Source organism: Nothobranchius furzeri, chromosome 3 (genome assembly GCF_043380555.1).
Source record: "Nothobranchius furzeri strain GRZ-AD chromosome 3, NfurGRZ-RIMD1, whole genome shotgun sequence".
Taxonomy (NCBI): Eukaryota; Metazoa; Chordata; class Actinopteri; order Cyprinodontiformes; family Nothobranchiidae; genus Nothobranchius; species Nothobranchius furzeri.
The window spans coordinates 66,735,778-66,758,835 of NC_091743.1; the positions used below are offsets into that span (position 1 = coordinate 66,735,778).

General features: G+C 43.3%; 1 protein-coding gene across 2 annotated transcripts; it reads left to right on the forward strand.

Moving 5' to 3' along the window:
* Window positions 1-7,279: 7,279 nt before the first annotated feature.
* On the forward strand, window positions 7,280-17,598 carry LOC107379987 (voltage-dependent T-type calcium channel subunit alpha-1I). Of its 2 annotated transcripts, none has more exons than XM_054730722.2 (17): window positions 7,280-7,531; window positions 11,166-11,709; window positions 11,793-11,926; window positions 12,024-12,112; window positions 12,366-12,525; window positions 12,761-13,079; window positions 13,203-13,295; window positions 13,422-13,585; window positions 13,796-13,847; window positions 13,935-14,060; window positions 14,917-15,065; window positions 15,149-15,334; window positions 15,432-15,549; window positions 15,626-15,781; window positions 15,864-15,965; window positions 16,096-16,164; window positions 16,339-17,598. In XM_054730722.2, exons 2-17 carry the CDS (start codon window positions 11,671-11,673, stop codon window positions 16,468-16,470), a joined length of 2,088 nt encoding a protein of 695 aa, XP_054586697.2. In that variant the 5' UTR covers window positions 7,280-7,531; window positions 11,166-11,670; the 3' UTR covers window positions 16,471-17,598. The 2 variants fall into 2 exon arrangements, with proteins under 2 accessions (XP_054586697.2, XP_070406033.1); XM_070549932.1 differs by having other exon boundaries at window positions 11,169-11,709.
* The last annotated feature ends 5,460 nt before the right edge of the window (window positions 17,599-23,058 follow it).

Here is a 23,058-nt window from a genome sequence, read left to right on the forward strand (position 1 = left end):
GAATCCTTCCCTCAAGAGGAAAGAACCACCATTTGTTAAGTATCAGCTATGCCAGGGAGAGGAGATTCTGTGGTCACATCATATATGCAGACCTGCCAACCTTGTCAAAAAATGTTGAGTACCACATGCGCTGCGGTTTTGTTTATTTATTTATTTATTTATTTATTTATTTATTTATTTATTTATTTATTTATTTATTTGTTTGCAGACTTTTGCAACTCTGTTGCTTTCCATGCTGTAATTCCCCCATTCACTGGCTGAAAACATCTTCTTGAAAAGTCCTAAGTATTAGGATATTATGTAATATATTATAATATTAAAATACTAGTAAGTATTTTAATATTAATCAGTAAAACTCAAAAGTTGCAGTATAATATGTGTGCTTATACAAACTACCACAAGTTACTTGCATTGAATTCTTTCAATACTTAATTAATCAAAATATTAAAAAATATTTTAATATTTTAAATTGCAACAGGTGGCTCTTTTTTCAACAATGTAATGCTAAATTGGCTTATACACATATGCGGTTAAATCACTTATGCACACACCACCGGGGCTAATTTATACATTCCTGCAGCTCCCTGGTGGCTTATGTCCACGTCATAATTGCAGATTAGGCAAAACGCATGGTGAGGTAGTTAGGAGGGTCGCAAGCATGGCCACAAATTTTAAATTCTCAGTAAATTGGCTAAATATTTTTATTTATTCTTCTTGTTTTACTTTTTCATTTATTGTTGTTTGTTTTGTCCAAAGCTGAATTTGATAACTTTCTAGTTTCTAATGTGGAAAGGCTAATTCCAGCTAAGTTTTACACTTCCTGCAGCTTTAACTTTGGTGTTCAGAGGTGGTGTGGCAACAACAGGACTAATTTTCCAGAAGATGACTAATATTTAACAGAAGCTCATTCCATAGTTCTGGAAAGTGCCGTCTCCCTGGTCTTCATCTAGGCTTATACTGCAAATGTCTCATTTTGAGGTTAAATGGCTCACTTCGTCCAGAAACGTGCAACAACTAAAGCTATTAAGCTCATTTTAGGGGTGTGAAGTCCAGACTGGAAACTAAATAATTATTAATGTACATTCAAGAGAATCAATATTAAAGGATCCCGTTGGCTGGGAAAGTTTGGGAATCTTTGCAGAACATGTTCTGACAAAATGTGTTTAAAAATGTTAAAATTGCAGAAAAGTAGAGGAAACCCATTCATGATGTTTGCAAACAGCTGAGCATCCCTGCAGGGTTGGACCCAGCAGATCCATTCATGCTGCTGATTAAAAAGACTGACTTTACTGATCAGCTCCCAACATCAGGCCTTTAGTTCCTGCTGAGTGAATCACTCTCAGGTAAGATATTAATACTCGCCAACAGCTGTTTGATTAATTAATCGTTTTAAATGTTCTCTACAAATAAACGGAAAAAAACTCTTACCTTCAATTAACGAGTCACACTAACATAAGGTCACCAACTAAAACAACAAATCATCACTAATGAGACAAACCCTAAAACACATATGTTCAAGTTCATGTTTATGGCACGCTTTGAATGACGTCATTGTCTCAGCTGTCTGTTTTTGCCCATTTTACTGTCTAAATTAAAGCATTTATCATTCAAGCTCAAACTGAATGGAAAGTGTTTTAACTTTAATCTGTCTTGAAAAAAATAAATTTTAATACTTAAAAGGAATAAATTGCTTGGAGCATGTTCTGTTCCATCTGTGGTTTGGTGGAATTAATTTTTGTTCAAAAATTTGGATTAAAATGCGTCTCGTCATCGTCAGAGATTTCTTACCTGTGCTGTTCATTTTCTTACCACTTAAAAACAAGGGATTTTTCCACAGTTTTGAGAACACTATAATCTCCCGTTCACACCGCTAGACGTCGTGTCCATGCAACATCACCAATCAAACTATCTATAACACTTTACAATAAGGTACAAAAACTGCTTCATTACTAGGGAACGACTTGGGGGTAATGAGTAATGAAGCAGGGAAGAATAGGTAGTTAACCAGTACTTACTGTCAAACACTCAGCAGTCTCACTCAGGGACTAATAGGTAGCTATGAAAGCAATAAGAAACAAATCCCAGATGAATGTAGTGCATGTGGACTCTCTTTTGTAAACTTCATGAAGGGTGCAGATAATTTGCGACATCACAGTGATTTAACATCCCTGTTTCATCTTGATTTCACTCGTCTGTCACTTTGCCGTCCATCGTCAGCATCCGTCCATCCCGAGATGATGGAAAGTGAAGCATCTTTTCATCCTTCTGAACAAGTGAAGAACCTGGGTGTCATATTTGACTCTGAGCTGACTTTTATCCCACACATTAAAAACATCACAAAAATAGGTTTTTATCATCTAAAGAACATCGCCAGAGTCCGCTCTATTCTCTCTCGGGCCAATACGGAGATGCTGATGCATGCTTTTATCACCAGTAGAATTGACTACTGTAATGCCCTGCTTTCTGGTCTTCCCAAAAAGAGCATCTCATGTTTACAACTCCTACAAAATTCGGCAGCACGTGTCCTGATGAAGACCAGGAGGTGGGTGCACATTACACCAGTTCATTTTAATCCAGTGTTTTCTCTATATAGGGGCCCTCTGCCCCGGGAGAGGTGGTCGACTTTAGCTTCCTGTGCGCTATAGGTAGTGTTTACAGTAAGTGGAGGTGGGGGTTTATGCTCCCCCTCCTCTGAGCGTCTTGTCTTAGTTGCTGTGGAAGACGTGATGCTGCCGAGGCAGACGGCTCCTCTGATGGCATTTCCTTGCCTTACCTTACTTGGCTCATCTGGACTCAGCCAAATATAAATTTTTACGTGTGTGTGTGTGTGTGTGTGTGTGTGTGTGTGTGTGTGTGTGTGTGTGTGTGTGTGTGTGTGTGTGTGTGTGTGTGTGTGTGTGTGTGTGTGTGTGTGTGTGTGTGTGTGTGTGTGTGTGTGTGTGTGTGTGTGTGTGTGTTAATGTTTTTAAATTGTTATGGGGATTTGGGGTTGTTTTGTTAAGCACTTTGAGTAGCACTTTGTTTGAAAAGTGCTTTATAAATCAAATCTGATTGATTGATTGACTGATTGATTGATTGATTGATTGATTGATTGATTGATTGATTGATTGATTGATTGATTGATTGATTGATTGATTGATTGATTGATTGATTGATTGATTGATTGATTGATTGATTGATTGATTGATTGATTGATTGATTGAAGCCTCCTCCCAAGTACCTACTCAGGAACTAATCTGTACCTACTAGGTACTTAACCATTACCTACTGCTTTTGTCTACCTTAAAGTGATGCCTCCTCCCAAGTACCTACTGAGGAACAAATATGTTCCTCACCACGGCAGGTTTGGGTGACTCTTGGTTTTATTTGCATCTCCAGAGATGAGTCGTGTAAGGTGAACTGTGCTGAGATAAACATTTGTTGTCATGTTCTGTATCCCTTTGTTCCCCAGCCCCTCCAGTTCCCACTCCAGGTTCTCCTTTTGTGCTTCATAGCGCCCTCATGTGTCCTTTGTCTGCATCTCATTTATGTGTCTCTTTGTGTTCCTCATTTGTCCCCTGGTCTTCAGCCTTCCAAATATATCTCTCAGGTCCTGTGTTCCTTTAAGTCTTCTCCAGTCACCCCTCTGCAGCCAGTCATCCCTCGGCAGTGTTTATAGTTTCAGCTTTTTATTTTATTAGTCTCTTTTATATGTTTTGTCCCACCAGTCTTTGTAGTTCTCCTTCCCTTTAGAATATCAGTTATGTGGTTGCTTTTCTTGTTTTTAGGTTTTTTCTTAGGTCATGTGAGTTCCTTCCCTGATTAAGTATTGCTTTCACCTGGTCCTCTCCCCACACACCTGCAGCTCATCTGCCTCCCATCATGCCCCAGTTTATTTAAGCCCTGTCTTGTCTCAGACCTAGTCCACACGTAGCTGGGTTTTTTTTAAAAACGAATATCCGCCCCTCCAAAAACTTGCATCCACACCACCTAGTTTTAAAAATAAAACTCTGTCCACACGTACCCGGATAAATACGTTGTTAAGGACATGCCAGACCTGTAGGCGGCAGTACTTCCCCCGTTCTTAACCTCGTCCTTCGTCTGTGGTCTTCCGCAAGGAGCAGTAATTCCGCTTGCAAAAACAAACAAGCAAAAAGCGCTTGGACAATTGATAAAGTGAGCGCAGCTCTGAGGGCATCCATGCTGTCGGCCAGTGTAAGCACGGGTCGCACACGTGATGTCAGCATTTTTTTGTCGCGGAAAGTGACGTTGCGGACCTTAAAACTCCGTTTTGTCTGTCCACACGCAGACACCCAAAACGGAGAAAACGCAGATCTTCACTTTGGCCGGAGTTTTTAAAAAGATCCGTTTTCGTGTGAAAAAACTCCGTTTTCGTGTGGATGACAGGCCAAAATGTAGAAAAATATCTATGTCTTGGCAGATCCCCAGCTACGTGTGGACAGGGCCTCAGTGTCTTGTCGGTCCATTGTTGTTTGTCAGCGGTGTTTTGGTGATTGTTGTCAGTCTCGTCTCGTTCCTGTTCCTAGCTTCCAGTGTTTCCAGTGTTTCTAGTTCTCTAGTGTTTTTGATGACTCAGTTTAGATTTTTGGATTTTTGATTTTTTGTTTTTGGCCCCCTGCCTTTGGATTACTACCTTAAGAAAGGATTTTTACTTTATCCTCCACCTCTGCCTCGTTCATCTGGTATCTGCATCTTGGGTCCTAAATCATCCTCCTACACCAACTCGTGACATCTGTAGTGTTTGCTGCTGATGGAACTCAGATTTCCTTTTCAGCTGGAATTACAGTAATCGAGCTGAATAATAAAAGCATGAATTACTGTTTCAAAATCCTTTTTTGACAGCAAGGTTTTGGAGATCCTTCTTCATTGATAAAAACTAGATTTAGTCACAGCACTGATCTGCCTGTCCAAAACAAGATCCCTATCCAGTACAACACCCAGGGAAGCCACACTCAGTTTCAAGAATGGGGCGAGCTGACCAAGGTCCACTGCACCCACCCTAGACAAAGTACTTGGACCAAAAACTAAAACCTCTGTCAGTTTATCATTAAAAAGAAGGAAGTTAGAGAACATCCATTGCCTAACCTCAACGAGACAATCTAAAAGAGACTGCAAAGCATGATTGTGGCCGCTCTTAAAAGGGTGTGAGTTTAATGTCTGTTGCCAGTTATGGATCAGCGCCACAAGGGGTGGGTGTGTGTGTGTGTGTGTGTGTGTGTGTGTGTGTGTGTGTGTGTGTGTGTGTGTGTGTGTGTGTGTGTGTGTGTGTGTGTGTGTGTGTGTGTGTGTGTGTGTGTGTGTGTGTGTGTGCGCGCGCACTGTCTAGCCAAAAAAAAAGGTCTGACACACAAATGTTTCATTAGACCACCCTTAGCGTCATCTGCATCTCTTCTTATCATGATGTGCCCATTACTCTGGGTACATCTGGACTCATCCAAAAAGGTTCAAATGAAGGTGACTGGACTTCTTTGTTTTTTTGAAGTTTTGCTTCTCATCTGATGAGCTTTGTCAATTCTGACTGGAAAACGGGAGGGTCAATCTTCAATTCAATTCAAAAATACTTTATTAATGCCAGAGGGAAATTGATTGCTGTAGTAGCTCAGAATAATAATAATAATCAAGTCATCAAAGAGTTATTGTATATTACAATGGCTGTTGGCAGGAAGGATCTCCAGTAGCGGTCAGTGTTGCAGCGAAACTGAAGAAGCCTCTGACTGAAGACACTGTTCTGTTGTCGGACAGTCTTGTGATGAGAATGCTCAGGGTTGTCCATAATTTTCTTGATTCTCTGGAGAATCCTTCTTTGCATTATCTCCTCCAGTGGTTCCACAGTCGTCCCCAGAACAGAACCAACCTTTTTTATTAGGCTGTTGAGCCTTTTCAGGTCCCTGCTTCTAATGCTACTACCCCAACAGACGATGGCTGAAGAGATTACACTCTCAACAACAGACTTGTAGAAGATCTGCAGCATCTTGCTACAGACATTGAAGGACCCAAGCATCCTCAAGAAGTGCAGTCTGCTGTGTCCCTTCTTGTAAACGGCTTCGCTGTTCTTTCTCCAGTCCAGTCTGTTGTCCAGGTGAACTCCAAGGTATTTGTATTCCTCAACCACCTCCACTTCTTCTCCCATGATGGAAACAGTGTTTGACTCCACCCTGTTTCTTCTGAAGTCTAAAATCATCTCCTTTGTTTTGTTCACATTCAAGGTCAGATGATTGTTTCCACACCATGCCACTAAGCGCTCCACCAGCTCTCTGTACAGCATAAGCTGTAGCTGTTTGTTGTAGCTTAACGAGCATAAACTCACTGTGAAAACCCCTCCTCTCTACCCAGATGAGTCGTTAGCCTCTATTGTTGAGGGAGTCATGTTGATTTGGGGCAGGAGGGTGTGACCTAGACTGAAACAGGAATATGGTTTAGAGCTGCATTACAGGTGCTGGAAAAGTGCAATCTATCTCATCCCATATTTATTGTAGGGTTTTCCCGTTTGACATAGATACCGGCCTTCACTCCTCCATCAAACCATCTTCTTCTCTGTCCAGAATGTGTCCAAATGTTTCTAAAACAAGTTTCCTTGAGGGCTGGTCTCCAGCATGTTTTACTGTGTGACAGACCCTGGTTATTATTAGAAAAAATAGATGCTAAATTCACTCTGCAGCCAGCAGCAGCTGTCCCACCTAGATTTACTATACGGCAACAATATCCTCAGGATATTATCAAAAACACAATTTAATACATGAAAAATAATCTTTGTGGGAGATTTTGCATGTCAATTTTTAAATATAAGCATTTTTAAGAATGTCATAGTTTTTTCAAGTTTGATTCAAAAGAAAGAAAAATATGGATTTTTATGTTTCTACAGTGTGTTCTATGAAATATTTCAATCAAAATAAAATATTCTACTGTCTATTTTTTATTTATAATATGTTAGACTCTCGTTTTAGGGTTTTTAAAATGTATAAACGCTGAATTAAAACAGGATGTAACAAAGTGCTATGATGCTGTTGGTAGAAGCAGCAGGATTCATTCAGTAAACTAGAGCAGAAAACGTTTTTCAGACAAAATGACTTTAAAAGATTCCGCTCAAACCTAAACTGTTACTTTTTTATTTATCAGCCAAACATAACTCGTCATACAGGAAGTGAACGGATGAGAAACGCATTGCCTATTGCTGTGCTGAGCAACGCACGCGCTTTTAACGAGCACCAATCGATCGTTCCATTGTTCATGTGCTTCTGTTATGGGTCACCTCGGTGATGTGCGCATGCGTAGTCAGGAAACGCGTTTGTTATTATTGTAAATTTAACGTTGAGTTACAGAATTTAGGCATGCTATATAAAGGGCTGATTTTTTAAACCTTTCAGTGCTTTTTCGTAGAAATACTGGGACGCACGCTGGTCTACTGGTTTGCAACCGTTTATTTTGTGTTTTAGTTGTTAGTTGGTTATTTCATTGTTATTTCGCTGTTAGTTATTTTGGTTTTTGTTGTTTTCTTACGATCAGCTGCTTCAATTGTCAGTTCTTCTCACTGGTAAGTTTTCTTTTTTATATTTTATTATACGAAGTTTTTGTTGCTAGTCTTAAGTGTTAATGTTGGGCAAAAATGTTATTTGGAAAAACACTCCAAGCATTAATTCGGCAAATTTTCATTTTGAGCTATATAAAGGTCTGATTTTTTAAACCATTCCGAGTTTTTTCGGAGAAATGCTGGGACACCGCTGGTCGACTGGTCTGTTAGCTAACGAAAACCGTTAATTTTCTTATAGCAGTTGTTAGTTGGTATTTGTTAGTTATTTTGGTTTTTGTTGTTTTCTCACGATCAGCTGCTTCTGTTGCTCTTCTCACTGGTTAGATTTTGTTTTAATGTTTTATTTATCACATACGAAGTTTTTGTTGCGATCCTAAGTGTTAAATTTTGGCAAAAATGTTATTTGGCAAAACACTCCAAAGCATTAATTCGGCAAATTTTCATTTTGAGCTTTATAAAGGTCTGATTTTTTTAAACATTCTGAGTTTTTTCGGAGAAATACTGGGACACCGCTGGTGACTGGTCTGTTAGCTAACGAAAACTGTTAATTTTCTTATAGCAGTTCGCTGTTGGTTATTTCCTTGTTATTTCGGTTTTTACTGTTTTCTCACGATCAGCTGCTTCTGTTGTCAGCTCTTCTCACTGGTTGGTTTTTTTTATATATATATTTTATTTATCACATACAAAGTTTTTCATAAATTCGGCAAATTTTCATTTTGAGCTTTATAAAGGTCTGATTTTTTTAAACCATTCAGTGCTTTATTATTACAAACAATTAAATTATTCATTCTGGGACGCACGCTGGACTATTAGCTGGTCTATTAGCGATTAAGCTAACGGCAACCGTTTCTATTTTTCTTATAGCAGTTGTTAGTTGTTGGTTATCGGTTATTTCGTTATTGGCTACTTCGTTGTTAGTTATTTGGTTATTGATTGGGCATTTTTTCAACAACAACTTTCATATCATTTCTGCATGATGAGCTGATGTCTGTGCAATTTTCAAAACAAAATGCATGTGTTACTTTTCCCTAATGTGACTGTGTTGGTGTGCGTGTTCTAAATCTGTGATGCTAGTTGCTGCTGTTTGCTGCTGATGGAGGGGAAACATGTCCTTTAACTGATGGAATTGTTTAACATTTGAAAATTTGACATTGAAACTTTTACTTTTGCATGCTGATTCATTAGAATTTTAAAAGTGTTCAATTAGTGCAAAAATGTAATTTGGTAAAACACTCCAAAACATTAATTGGGCATTTTTTCATTTTGATTAAAAGCAAAACTGTGTTTTAGTGTTTTTGGTGTCAAAGCAAAAGCAAAAAACAAATACATTGTTTTTGTTTGACAACATTGTTGCCTTGTTTGGCATTTCTGGTTGTTAGGATACCAAAAACAACAACTTCCATATCATTTCTGCATGATGAGCTGATGTTTGTGCAATTTTCAAAACTAAATGCATGTGTTACTTTTCCCTAATGTGACTGTGTTGGCGTTTTTTAAATGTTTGATGCTTGTTGCTGCTGTTTGCTGCTGATGGAGGGGAACATGTCCTTTAACTGATGGAATTGTTTAAAGAGCAAGTCACCGCCTACCAGAGTATAACTCCGCTCCTACTTCCTGTTTCAAAAATACAACAAATGCTGTTGCCTAGCAGACCGAGAGGGTGGAGCCGTTAACAAATACACACACACACACACACACACACAGGCTCACGACATTGTGACAGCATATCGTACCAGCTAACGTTCTAGGGTACCTCTTAGCCAATAGCATGGCAGATTGAAAGTCAAATGCAGTGCAGTTTTTACCTGACAACGGCACAACACTGACAGTTTTAGGTGGAAATTTTAAATTTGAACTAAAATACACTAAAGTGCAAAACCGTTGACTACGCGTCCTTTACAATGTCCATTATGTCCTCTTTTTAAATATTAAACGAGGTTCTTTTAGCTTCGGACATGGAGGTGTCTCTAGTTACCTTTACATGTTTCGACCGTCGTCTGCGGTCTTCATCAGAAATGTCACAGGTGTTTGTGTGACACGTCTTTATCAGCTGTTCTTCTGGTGGATGGGATCAACCCGGATCTGTCAGATCTGCCGGGTCGGTCACGCCCACCTCTGCTGGCTGGTCTTTGGAGAAGGGAATCCCAGGTGTGAGACAGCTGATAGGCCCCCTCGTCTCTGTTCCAGTTCCAATGTTCACGTTTCCTCATTTCTATTGCCTCCCTGATCCAACGTTTGATCCAGTTGTTCTCCGTGTTGATAATTTTCCCTTGATCCCAGTCCATGATGTGATTATTTCGTTTGCAATGATCTGAGATGGCTGACCTGAGGGTTTGCTCCTCTGCTTTTTTCTTTGTTGACCTTGTGAGTCTTTCTGTTGTTTCCTTCTCACATTCCTTCTGGTGCTCTTTTCTTCTTATGTCATATGTTCTGCCGGTTTTCCCTATGTATGTTTTATTGCATGACATGCATGGTATTTCATAGATTACATTGCATTTCTTGTCTGGTTCTATTATGTTCTTGGGGTGTACTAGTAGCTGTCTGAGTTTCATGTGAGGTTTGACGGTTGTGTTGATTTGTTGTTTTTTCATGGCCCTTTGTATACATTCTGTGACTCCCTGGATATATGGAATTGTGATGCTGTCTGTGTGCGTGTGGTCTGGTCTTTGTTTACTTTTTTGGTCTCTCTGTTTTATTGATTTTCTTTGATTTGTTGTTTTCCTTTTTCTATGGCCCATATTGGATACTGACAGAGGGTTATGTGTGTGTGTGTGTGTGTGTGTGTGTGTGTGTGTGTGTGTGTGTGTGTGTGTGTGTGTGTGTGTGTGTGTGTGTGTGTGTGTGTGTGTGTGTGTGTGTGTGTGTGTGTGTGTGTGTGTGTGTGTGTGTGTGTGTGTGTGTGTGTTATTTTTGCAGAGGAGGTGGAGTAGTCAGGGATTGTACTCAGATAGCAATACTCGATGAGAATTTTACTAAAGTAAAACTAAAAGTACAATGCAGCAGAACTACTAGCAGTACAATTATTATCTGGCTTTACTTTTGGGTATCACAATAATCCCCTATTAGAGGATACTGGAGTATTTACTTAGACCACAACAGTAGAAATAACCTGAAATGAACCTGAGTGGTGGTTGTCTGCTGCTCTTGCAGACTTTCATGATAAAGATGAGTTTGCTACCTAAACTCATTTATGTATTTCAAAATATCTCTCTGGCGCCCCCTGCTGGAAGAAACTGTAGTTCTGTCTATTATGCAGAAATATGACAATTAGTTTTTTATTATGTGACATCAGTGGTTGTTATTCAGCTGCTAATGGAGGCAACAGCAGAATAAGTTTTATCAACTAAGTTTCAGGGAAATTTGGCAGGGAAACCACTCTTTTTATTTATTATGTATAACAACAATGTAAAGAAAAAATATGAATTTTTGTTTGTTTGTTTTTTGTTATAAGGTTAACTTAAGACATTATAAAAATGACAAAAAGACAGCATTCAATGGTATTGTTTTGCTACGTTGCCTGTTACAAGTACAACACAGTTTCATTCAAACCACAAAGTGAGATTTTCTCTGATGTTATGCCTTAATTGTAGTTTAGGTTTAACTTCACTTATTACTTATTTGTTTTTTTACTTTTCAGCAGCCGCCAGCCACCAGCCACCATGGCTAGCAGCAGCTCTTCTGAGCCTCTGAGAGTAAAAGCAGAGCTATGGAATGGGGTGAAGACAATGGTCAACACCCCATATCCTTTCCTTACTGAGAGAAGTAACTTTGGCTGAGAAGATCAGCTGGGGTTGCTTTTTGTTATTTATTTATTTATTTGTTTGTTTGTTTGTTTCTCATTCACAAACTTTCTCAATTCACAACTGGAAGCTTTAGAATTCCATGCTTCCAGGAAACTGGTACTGGACGAGCGTGAAACTTTTCATCTTTTAGATTAGAACTGAGGAAGCTTCTTAAATGAGACAGGACATGTCTTTGTGACAGAAGTGAATGTTTAGCTACCTCTGGTGGGTTGTAATCTGTTTAATCTGTGCCTGTAATCTGTATTTGGATTATCTGAACATGTTTTGGCCTTAACCTTTTCCACGTTTTGGGACCTGCTCAAGGTGCTTGTAATCCTTACCAGCATTGTGAGCGTGAGCATGTACAGCCCCATCGGTGAGGAGCCCCAGCACCTGAGGGTACGTGCGAGCCCTGGCATATTCCCCACATCTGTTTAAGCTGTTTTATTATAATCCTGCTGTTTTTAACCATGTCTCCTCAGTTCATCAACCTCGGCTGCATCTGCTTCTTCATTTTTGACATGTTCCTGAAGATGGCGTCGCTGGGCATCTGCAGGGAGCGGGGTCACCTTCGTAGCATCTGGAACCGGGTGGAGTTATTTGTCCTGATTTTTGAGTGAGTGTTTACTTATTTACTATTTGCAGATGAAAAACATTGTTTAATTTTAACTGAAGTGACAGATTTAAAACGTTTAATTTTTTCCCTCTGTCAGGATCGTGGACTGCCTCCTTTTCTGGTCCCAGATGCACTTGAGGATCAGCTACCCACTGAAGGTGGTCAGACTGATTATCAGAGTGAGGGGTAAGTTGATGACGGAGCACAGAAGGACCTTTGTCTGCCACCATTCAAACACCAGCCTTCACTTTTAGTACTGACAAATCTATTTATGATAAATGAATTTGTGTTTAGATCCATCTAAGATCTAAACACATGTAGATTCATGAAAACGTATTCCTAGTGACTCGTAAATAACACGACGTTTGTGAGGAGCCACGAGGGGAAGGTTTTCGTCAAACATCTAAACATCTGGTTGTTTGTGTCTACATTCCTGTAGAACTGCGAAGGTGGATCAAGACTGTGGTGAAAATCATACCCATCATAGCAGAGTACATTCTCATGTACCTGTCTATGGTGTACATCTTCGGCACCATGGGGGTCCAGCTGTGGGCCGGCGACCTCCACCATCGGTGCTACACGAGCGGCCTGGACCTTGCGTAAGGCGATGATTTTGTCTGCTCCTCTCATCTCTCTCTGTAGGACCACTTCATGTGTGTTCATTCTGCTGCTTTACAAACACTCATCCTTCAGCCCAGCGCATTTGTTTCACCCTGAAGATTTTGTGCCTTAGCGTAGAAGACAACTTTTATTTGATTTTAGATTTTGGATGTGACAGTCTTGTAAATGTTGCAGCCTATAATCTCTTCTTTCTGTTCTTTTCTAATCCCAAAGGTTGAAGCTGAACATGAGCGAGTACTATCAGTCCTCTCCTGATGAGTTCTCTGAGTTCCTCTGCTCGCCGAACCCCGACGGGATACGCCAGTGCAAGGACATTCCTCCGCTGCGCCAGAATGGACAGACCTGCATGTTGGCCCCGCCCAGTGCAAACTGGTCATCTGCACTACTGGCCAACAGCAGCGCCCTGACCAATTCAACAGCCTGCATCAACTGGAATGTCCTGTACAACGCGTGTCTTCCGCTGGGCCCAAATCCGGGGTTTGGGGGCATCAGCTTCGACAACATTGGATATGGGATGCTCACCGTGTACCAGGTGGGAATCAGCCTAAATCTGCCCACAGGTTCAAGGTTTCTGACCCCTGTTTGATTATTTGTTGCATTTGTGAATTCTAATGCTTTAATAGACGTTACACATGATGTTTGTGATTTTAATCAGGTCACCACACTGGAAGGATGGACAACCATCATGAACTACGTGATGGACGTCTCCTTCGGGGCCAGCTTTTTGATTTTCTTCATCCTCGTTGGTGTAAGTATCTGCTTGACTTTTAAATACTGCTATTTTATGGGGTTTTGCACCAACATGGTTGTTGTCGTTTTACAACAAGCTAGGAGAAGATGTGACATTCTCTCCTCTTTGTGTCCCTCTAATCAGAGCGTCTCCTTCCTCGCCATCAACACGTTCCAGGTGATCGTCGCCATTCACTTTGTGAAGGCTGACGATGATGATGAACCTGAACGTGAGAGGGGCTTCTTTGTGGACGGCTTGGACCTGCTGTACAGGATGAAGCTGTACTTGTGGGAGCATCGCTGCGTCAGGTACAGATGTTCACACAAACACTCATTCAGTCGGGTCTCTGGGAGCTGCTTTGGTCTCCAGCTGTCACCCTGGACAGGTCGCCACGTAGAGACAAAGATGACACAAAAGCAGTCACACATTCACTCACACCACAGCAAATCCCATCACTGCTGAGGCTGACCGTGCACGGATGCAGCGGGATCCGCTCATTCTCTCTCTCTGCGTCTCAGATTGTCCACGGAGAGCGACCGCTGGTGGAGCAGCCAGAGCCGCTCACGTTCGGTGAGACTAAAACACGTTCAGCTAATAGATTGGGTTTTTTTTTTGCTCATCCTCCAGCAACTCTGAACCCATTCTCCTCATTCCCAGTTTGACGCCCAGTCCCCGACCATGGAGAAGATTGAGCGTTTCCTCAACAGCGACTTGTTGGGGTGGATCCAAACGCTCACCATCCTCGCCAACCTCATCGCCATGTCCATTGAGCACTACGGCCAGGTAAGATCCTCTAAAAAGTTATTTTATCTGTTTTTGTTTTGTTCGATAATTGAATGTTTGACAGTGAAACACGCCGGTGTCATGCTCTGTGTCCCTTTGGTCCCCAGCTCCCTCCAGGTTCCCCTCATGTTCCCCCTAGTCACTTCACTTGTTTTTAGTTTTATTATTTGTTCAGATTATCTAGTCGTATCTCCTTTAGTGTGTTTCCTTCCCCATTTAGGTCATTAGTTTACTTATCTTTAGTTCTTCTGTGTCTTTGTTCTACAGTGTTTAGGTTTATTTTAGTTTAGTAGCTTTGTTTGACAGGATTACGGTCTGGTGTTCTCCCCTGCCTGTTTCTGCTCCTCCTCTCACTTTATTCGTCTCGCCTTTGCCCAATTCCCTCAATCACCCAGCCCCTGTGTATATAACCTGTCTTGTCTCAGTGTTTTGTTGGTCCATTGTCTTTGTCAGTGTTGTTCTAGTTGCCTCCTGTGCTTTAGAGTTTTTTGTTACTCCTCCAAACCGCTCCTGCCTGTGTAGTTCTGGGTTCTTGTGTTTTGGGTCCAAGCCTCCTACCCTCAGCAGGACTGAAATGCACTTACAGATGAACACTCACACCGTCTAATTCCATGGAATGAAAAGCATGGTCATCAGGCTAATGATGAAACAGTCTAATGTTTTTATTAATATTGTCACCGAGGTTTTATTTTGGCTGCTTCTGTAGAAAGTAGGCAGTTCTCCTCTGTCAACTCTCCACAATAAGAGTTTATAACAACTCCAAAAGTTTATCAATGTTTTCTGGTAAAAATGTAAAAACCAGCTGAGTGATCTCATGTTCATGATGTTCTTGACTCTGGATCTTCTCCTCCTGAAGCCCGAGGCTCTGACTACAGCCCTGGACACGTGCAACTGCGTGTTCATCGGGATGTACTCAGCGGAGTTGGTGGTGAATGTCCTCCTGTACAGGATCGAGTACTTCACCGATTGGGAGAATGTCGTGGACCTCGCCATCATCATCATCGGGTAGAACAATCTCAGTCAACCTTTGCTTTTGAGAACTGATGGTTTATTTTTTGCTGTGATAACCATTTTTGTTGTTTTCTCAGCATCGTGGAAATCGTGTGGCAAACCGAGACCAGACTCTACGTCCTCCGTGCGTTCCGCGCCACTCGGATCAGCATGCTGTCCAACTTCTCTCCTAAGCTGAAGAGGCAGTGGGAGATCCTGAAGCGATCCATCAGGCAGTCGCTGCATCTCTCCATGATGTTTTTTTTCATAGTCTACATCTTCAGGCACGTACACACACACACACGCACGCACGCGCGCACACACACACACACACACACACACAATTTGCTATAATAAGGATCTGGCTGACTCTCGCTGCAGCATGTGGGGCATGACGTTGTTCAGCAGCGAGAACTTTCCACCGCGGGAGGTCAGAGGACTCTTTCATCCCCAGGCCAGCTTTGACTCGCTGTGGTGGTCCATGCTCACCGTCTTCCAGGTATTATTTCCTCCCTAATATTCAGTCGTGACGTGACTCCGTCTTTTATAAACGTTTATGTTTGTTTTCATTTCAGATCATCACCGGGGACAGCTGGAACATGATAATGTACAGTGCGATGCTATACAACTCTCCATACATCGCACTGTACTTTATCACCGTCATAACCATTGGGAAGGACCTCCTCCTAAGCTTCCTGGTGGGCATGGTCATGCTACACTTTGATCGTACGGTATGAATCTGCTTCTGCACACCACCACAGAGCGTTTTCTTAATTGTAGCACAAGGAGCCTGAAATGTTTTGTTTTCCCCAGACATCATCATCATCTGTAGAGACCGACTCCTCCAGGTCCGAGTCTCGGTCGGACCCTTTGTCGGCCTCTTCAGGGCCACCAACCGGCTCGCCGTCTGGGCCTGTAAGTTACTCTGAAGCAACCTGTCCTTTAAATCCACTATTTGAGCAGCAACACCACCTTGAGATGGGTGCATTCAAGTGCTGCTTTTTGAAATGCATCACTTTTCTCACACACACTTTTGTTTATGTAGACCCCCCAGTCCAACGGAAGTAACGGCAGCTGGCCCAGCATGGTGAGGGTCAACAGATGCCCAAGCAACGTAAGTCTGAGACGAGACTTTTGTCAAAGTTCAGATTTTTCACTTGTGTTTTAGTAACAGAGAGTTTGTCTTGTTTCTGTCCATGAGTACGAACAAAGTGTGGTTACCGGAAGTCTCTAAGATGATTTCAAGATCCTGTTAGTAAAGTGTGGTTACTTGTGTCTTTCTGCACAGGCACTGAGATGCTCCAGCCAGAGGAGTAGCGCCGGGTTCCAGAGCTGCTCAGAAGATGGGAGGAGCCCCACGACCCGGAGCAGCTCAAAGGTCAAGAGGAGCCCCAGGGCTCAGAGCAGCTCCAACGTTTAAGAGGAGCCCCAGGGTCCAGGGCAGCTCAGACGTTTAAGAGGAGCCCCACGACCCGGAGCAGCTCAAAGGTCAAGGGGAGCTCCAGGGCTCAGAGCAGCTCAGACATTTACAAGGAGCCCCAGGGTCCAGGGCAGCTCAGACATTTAAGAGGAGCCCCAGGGTCCAGGGCAGCTCCAACGTTTAAGAGGAGCCCCAGGGTCCAGAGCAGCTCAGACATTTACGAGGAGCCCCAGGGTCCAGGGCAGCTCAGACATTTAAAGGAGTGCTGGGACCATTTAGTTAATTTTCTAGTTTCAATGTTCAAGTTAACAAAATGTTTAAATTTTGGTTATGAAGCTAAACTGTTGCAGTGCTTTTGCTCATGGTGTCAAACTAAAAACTTTGTTTTGTTTGAAAAAGTGTTCATGTTGTTTAGCAACAGTTTGGCGTTTCTGGTTGTTTTGTTTAGATGTAATTAAAGGTTTGTAAGTGGCTCAAACATCAGGGTGTAGCATCCTCCTTTCCAGAGGCTTGGAGTTTTGCACCGTGTTTCAACAAGGCTGCAACGTCACCATGGAAGATGAAGAGTCGTGTTTTTGGCCAGAATCATGCAGAGAGGACTGGCTGACCCCTTCAGGGCCCCTGAAGAAAAAGCTGCAGACACACTCGGATCTCCCAGCCTGTGGTCCTTCCAGCAGCAGAGAGCATCTACTTCAGCTTGTCTTCTCAGCAGTGAAGATCTGAAGTTTAAACATTTTGCCATAAAATGCAGAGACATTGAATTATGACTTAATATCTTTAGTATGTTTAAGTGATGATTAATTAAGACACATAAAAACAGTATTTTAAGCTTTAAAATACATAATAGATGCTACTTGATGTGCCCTCTGGTGGAGGACCTGTGTACTACTGGTGGCTAGTCTGCTATTATTATGCATTCTTTTGCCTCAGCTTTGATGATGTGTTGCTCAGGGAAAAAAGCTCATTCAAAATGTGAAGAACGGTGAGCCCAATGTTCTTCACACAAACATCCACCAAACATTTACCTCTAAAGCTGCACTTGGTGAAAATGGATCAACCCTTTCCATCCTAATGGAGGCCCACAATTTTGTCTCTGGCATATTTAGACATGAGAGATGGCTGAACAAAAGGTGAATTAGGTGTAATATGTCCCTTTTAAATTAGATAAATGGTTTTAAAGGGTCAGAAAATTACATTTTCAAAAAGTTTAAATGCCAAGTTCTTTAACTGCCTTTATTTCTATAATTTAATAAAATAGCATTTTATATAAAGTGGAAACAGAAACTACTGTAGTGAGAACATTTGTTCCTTGCAAAAATAGGGCCTGTAGCTGAGATTAGGATTCTCATGTTAACTTAAGTTTGCTTTTGGGAAGCTTTCTGATTGTCCTCATAATTTATTTAATAAACACGTTCATTGAGACATCTGGTGAGCATTGTCTTATGAAATCTGCCACTCAAAGATGAAGTTTGTGCAAAATCTTCTCAAGATTAAACACCTTCATGTGCAAGTTCAGAAATTTGTACTAAATTTTCTTACTGTTGGTGAAAAATGACTTGAATTCTTAAAGATGCACAAGTTAACAGGACCTGTTTTACAAAGAATTGATATTATTGATGAGCATTTGTTAGCCAAACCCATAATTTCTTGTTTCCTGATAAACGGATCATTAATCTTCATTTACAAGCTACAGACACAATAAAAACCCAAAGTACGACTCGTCTGGACCAAACTGCATCTGGGTTGTTTTGTTGTTGCCCTCCAAAAATTCTGCACTAGATTAGGATCAAAGGCATGTTTAAGATATTTAATCAAATTTGAGTTGCTTCATTTAATTACTTTGCTTCACGACTCAAACGTCTGATAAATCTAGATTTTTTTTAAAAGTGAAACAGGAATGAAATCACAAATCTGCCAGTCCTATCAAGAATAAATGTTTTCAGGTTTTTATGGTCCAAACTTTTTCTAATGAGCCAAATTTAGTTTCAGAGGGCCAAGCAACTGTTGCTAATTATTATATCTTTAGAGCCAAAGTATTCACAGAGGCATTACTGGATTGTGTTCTTTTAATGACCGTTTAAGCTCACATTATTTATGTGTACTTGTCAAAAGAATGTGGCGTGTGAAATTTCCCATCAGACAAATAACGAAAATAGGGTTTTTTCCCCACACTTAAATGGTACAAAATGAAGAAAAGGACCCAATTCAATGTTATTGCACCTAGCTTTAGATTAAAAGAATACCAATTTTATCTTAAAACAGACTTTTACCAGCATCACAAACAGACTGATGGCAGAGAGACCGTGGCTTGACTAATCCTCAGATCCTTCAAGATGCGCTGCTGTTTAAATCTTTCTTGCAGACGAAGCTCCCAGTCCTCCAGCTTGGGCCGTGTCTCTTCCTGCAGAGCAGCTGGGAGGGTGAAGGAATACAGGCAACATCTGTGATGGGGGCCTCTGTCAGTGCGCCCCAGGGCAGCTGTGGCTACATCGTAGCTCATCACCATCAGTGTGTGAATGTGTGTGTGAATGGATGAATGATACACTGTACTGTAAAGTGCTTTGGAGTCCTTACTCTGAGAGGCGCTATACAAGTGCGGGTCATTTATCATTTATCGTTTGTTCAGGGTGTCCCCCAGCTCTAAGCCATGTGACTGCTGGAGTCAGACACCATCTCTCAGATACCCGTCTCAGGAATAAGCTGCATGAAAAAAATCTATTATAAAACTTTTAACGAGGTAAAATTATAGTTATTCTTTTTTAGAATTCAAACTTCTTGAAGCTTTGTTGTTAACAGGTTAACTTTGTCTGTTGTTCAGTAGAACAACCTTCAACCCATGTGTGTGTGTGTGTGTGTGTGTGTGTGTGTGTGTGTGTGTGTGTGTGTGTGTGTGTGTGTGTGTGTGTGTGTGTGTGTGTGTGTGTGTGTGTGTGTGTGTGTGTGTGTGTGAGAGAGAGAGAGAGAACCAAAATCAGTGAAAAGTTTTTCAATCGGTGTGTTTGAGGGCATGCACAGCCACAGAGTGTTAATTATATAGAGTTGGTCAGATAATACACCTCTAAAAAACAAAAGATTAATAGGTATTACTATTCTATTATTTCTTATTATTATTAGGTATTATTATTATTATTATTGTTATTATTATGCTCCCAACAAAAAGCTGAGCACAGATGTTAAGACTTTTCTATAATTTCACTTATTTCCACACTAGTTCCAGTTTGACTGAACCTGAATATACTGTAAGGCAATGCAGCTTTCTTTATACAGCCTTTCAAACACAGAGGCAATTCGGTGTGCTATAGTAACTATCACAGCAAGAGTGCGATGTCCCAAATAAAACCAATTTTTCTCTTCTTTTAAACTTTTTAGTAAACTTGAATTAAAAGCGAGTGGAAGTCTGGATTTTGTCATTTACGCCCTCTGATTTCTCCTCACGGCGCAGCGTGTTAAAGTCTGTGAACGTCTGAAATGCTTCATGGTTTGATGCTTTTCTTATTGTGGCCGTGGGTAGGTCTCTTGCTGGAGTGCAAAGATGGTTTAGTCTCTGTGTGGTGATAAAAGAAACAACATTTTGACATTAAAGTCCACTGAGATCATTTTAATTCAAGCATAACACTTTTACATAACTCCTCCTTGAACCGTCACCTTATCGTGGTGGAGGAGTTTGAGTGCCCTAATGATCCTAGGAGCTATGTTGTCTGGGGCACTTAGTGCCCCTGGTAGGGTCTCCCATGACAAATTGGTCTTAGGTGAAGGGTGAGACAAAGAACGGTTCGAAGGATCTTTCATGGCGGTTAAAACAAAGAGTCGGAGTACCCGGCCCGGAGGGTTACCGGGGTCCCACCCTGGAGCCAGGCCTGGGGTTGGGGCCCGTGAGCGAGCGCCTGGTGGCCGGGCTTTCGCCCATGGGGCCCGGCCGGGCCCAGCCCGAACCGGATACATGGGCTCGTCCAACTGTGGACCCACCACCCGCAGGAGGAACATGAAGGGTCCGGTGCAATGCGAATCGGGTGGCAGACCAAGGCGGGAGCCTTGGCGGTCCAATCCCCGGACAAGAAAACTAGTTTTTGGGACATGGAACGTCACCTCGCTGGCGGGGAAGGAGCCGGAGCTTGTGGCAGAGGTTGAGCGGTACCGGCTAGATATAGTCGGACTCACCTCGACACATTGCATTGGCTCTGGAACCCGAGACCTGGAGAGGGGTTGGACACTCTACTTTGCTGGAGTTGCTCCGGGTGAGAGGCGGAGGGCTGGGGTTGGCTTTTTGTTAGCCCCGAGACTCTCTGCCTGTGTGTTGGGGTTTACCCCGGGGGACAAGAGGGTAGCTTCCTTGCGCCTTCGGGTCGGGGAACGGGTCCTGACTGTTGTTTGTGCTTATGGGCCAAATATCAGTTCAGAGTACCCACCCTTTTTGGAGTCCCTGGGACGAGTGCTAGATAGTGCTCCATCAGGGGACTCCATTGTCCTGCTGGGGGACTTCAATGCTCACGTGGGCAATGACAGCTTGACCTGGAGGGGTGTGATTGGGAGGAACGGCCCACCTAATCTGAACTCGAGCGGTGTTTTGTTATTGGACTTCTGTGCAAGCCGCAGTTTGGCCATAACGAACACCATGTTCGAACATAAGGATGCCCACCGGTACACTTGGTACCAGGGCAGCCTAGGTCACAGGTCGATGATAGATTTTGTAGTCGTATCATCTGACCTGCGGCCGTATGTTTTGGACACCCGAGTGAAGAGAGGGGCGGAGCTGTCAACTGATCACCACCTGGTGGTGAGTTGGATCAGATGGCAAGGGAACATGCCGCGTAGACCTGGCAGACCCAAACGCATAGTGAGGGTCTGCTGGGAACGCCTGGCAGAAGAACCTGTCAAGACAGTCTTCAACTCCCACCTCCGGCAGAGCTTTGACCACGTCCCGAGAGCAGTGGGGGACATTGAGTCCGAGTGGGCCTTGTTCCACTCTGCGATTGTCGAGGCGGCTGTTGCTAGCTGTGGTCGTAAGGTGGCCGGTGCCAGTCGTGGTGGCAACCCCCGTACCCGCTGGTGGACACCAGAGGTTCGGGGAGCCGTCAGGCTGAAGAAGGAGGCCTACAGGGCGTGGCTGGTCTGTGGGTCTCCGGAGGCAGCAGACAGGTACCGGATAGCCAAGCGGGGTGCAGCAGTGGCAGTTGCCGAGGCAAAATCTCGGGCGTGGGAGGAGTTTGGTGAGGCCATGGAGAAAGACTATCGATCGGCTCCAAAGAGGTTCTGGCAAACTGTCCGGCGCCTCAGGAGAGGAAGGCAGCAACTCGCTCACACTGTTTACAGTGGGGATGGGGAGCTGCTGACGTCAACTGAGGCTATAGTCGGACGGTGGAAGGAATACTTTGAGGAGCTCCTCAATCCCACCAATGCGCATTCCGAGGAGGAACCAGAGCTGGGAGGCCTGGGGATGGACTGTCCGATCTCGGGGGCAGAAGTTGCTGAGGTAGTCAAACAACTACACAGCGGCGGATCCCCGGGGGCGGATGAGGTTCGTCCTGGGTATCTCAAGGCTATGGATGTTGTAGGGCTGTCATGGTTGACACGTCTCTACAACATTGCGTGGTCATCGGGGGCAGTTCCTAGGGAGTGGCAGACCAGGGTGGTGGTCCCCATCTTTAAGAAGGGTGACCTGAGGGTGTGTTCCAACTATAGGGGGATCACACTCCTCAGCCTCCCTGGAAAGGTCTACGCCAAGGTACTGGAGAGGAGGGTCCGATCGATAGTTGAATCTCAGATAGAGGAGGAGCAATGTGGTTTTCGTCCTGGCCGTGGAACTGTGGACCAGCTCTATACCCTTGCAAGGGTGATGGAGGGGGCATGGGAGTTTGCCCAACCAATCCACATGTGCTTTGTGGATTTGGAGAAGGCTTATGACCGTGTCCCCAGGGGCACCCTGTGGGGGACGCTCCAGGAGTATGGGGTGGGTGGCTTTCTGTTAAGGGCCATTCAGTCCCTTTACCAGAGGAGCGTGAGTTTGGTCCGCATAGCCGGTAGTAAGTCGGACCTGTTCCCAGTGAGGGTTGGACTCCGCCAGGGCTGCCCTTTGTCACCGGTTCTGTTCATCACTTTTATGGACAGAATTTCTAGACGCAGCCGTGGTGTGGAGTGTGTCGAGTTTGGTGGCAGGAGAATCTCGTCTCTGCTTTTTGCGGATGATGTGGTCCTCCTAGCTTCATCCAGCTCTGACCTTCAGCTCTTGCTGGGTAGGTTCGCGGCCGAATGTGAAGCGGCTGGGATGAGGATCAGCACCTCCAAATCTGAGACCATGGTTCTCGACCGGAAAAGGGTGGCTTGCCACCTCCGGGTCGGGGGAGAGGTCCTACCTCAAGTGGAGGAGTTTACGTATCTCGGGGTCTTGTTCACGAGTGAGGGTAGGAGGGATCGGGAGATCGACAGGCGGATTGGTTCGGTGTCTGCAGTGATGCGGACGCTGAGCCGATCTGTCGTGGGGAAGAGGGAGCTGAGCCAGAAAGCCAGGCTCTCGATTTACCGGTCGATCTACGTCCCAATCCTCACCTATGGTCATGAGCTTTGGGTAATGACCGAAAGAACGAGATCGCG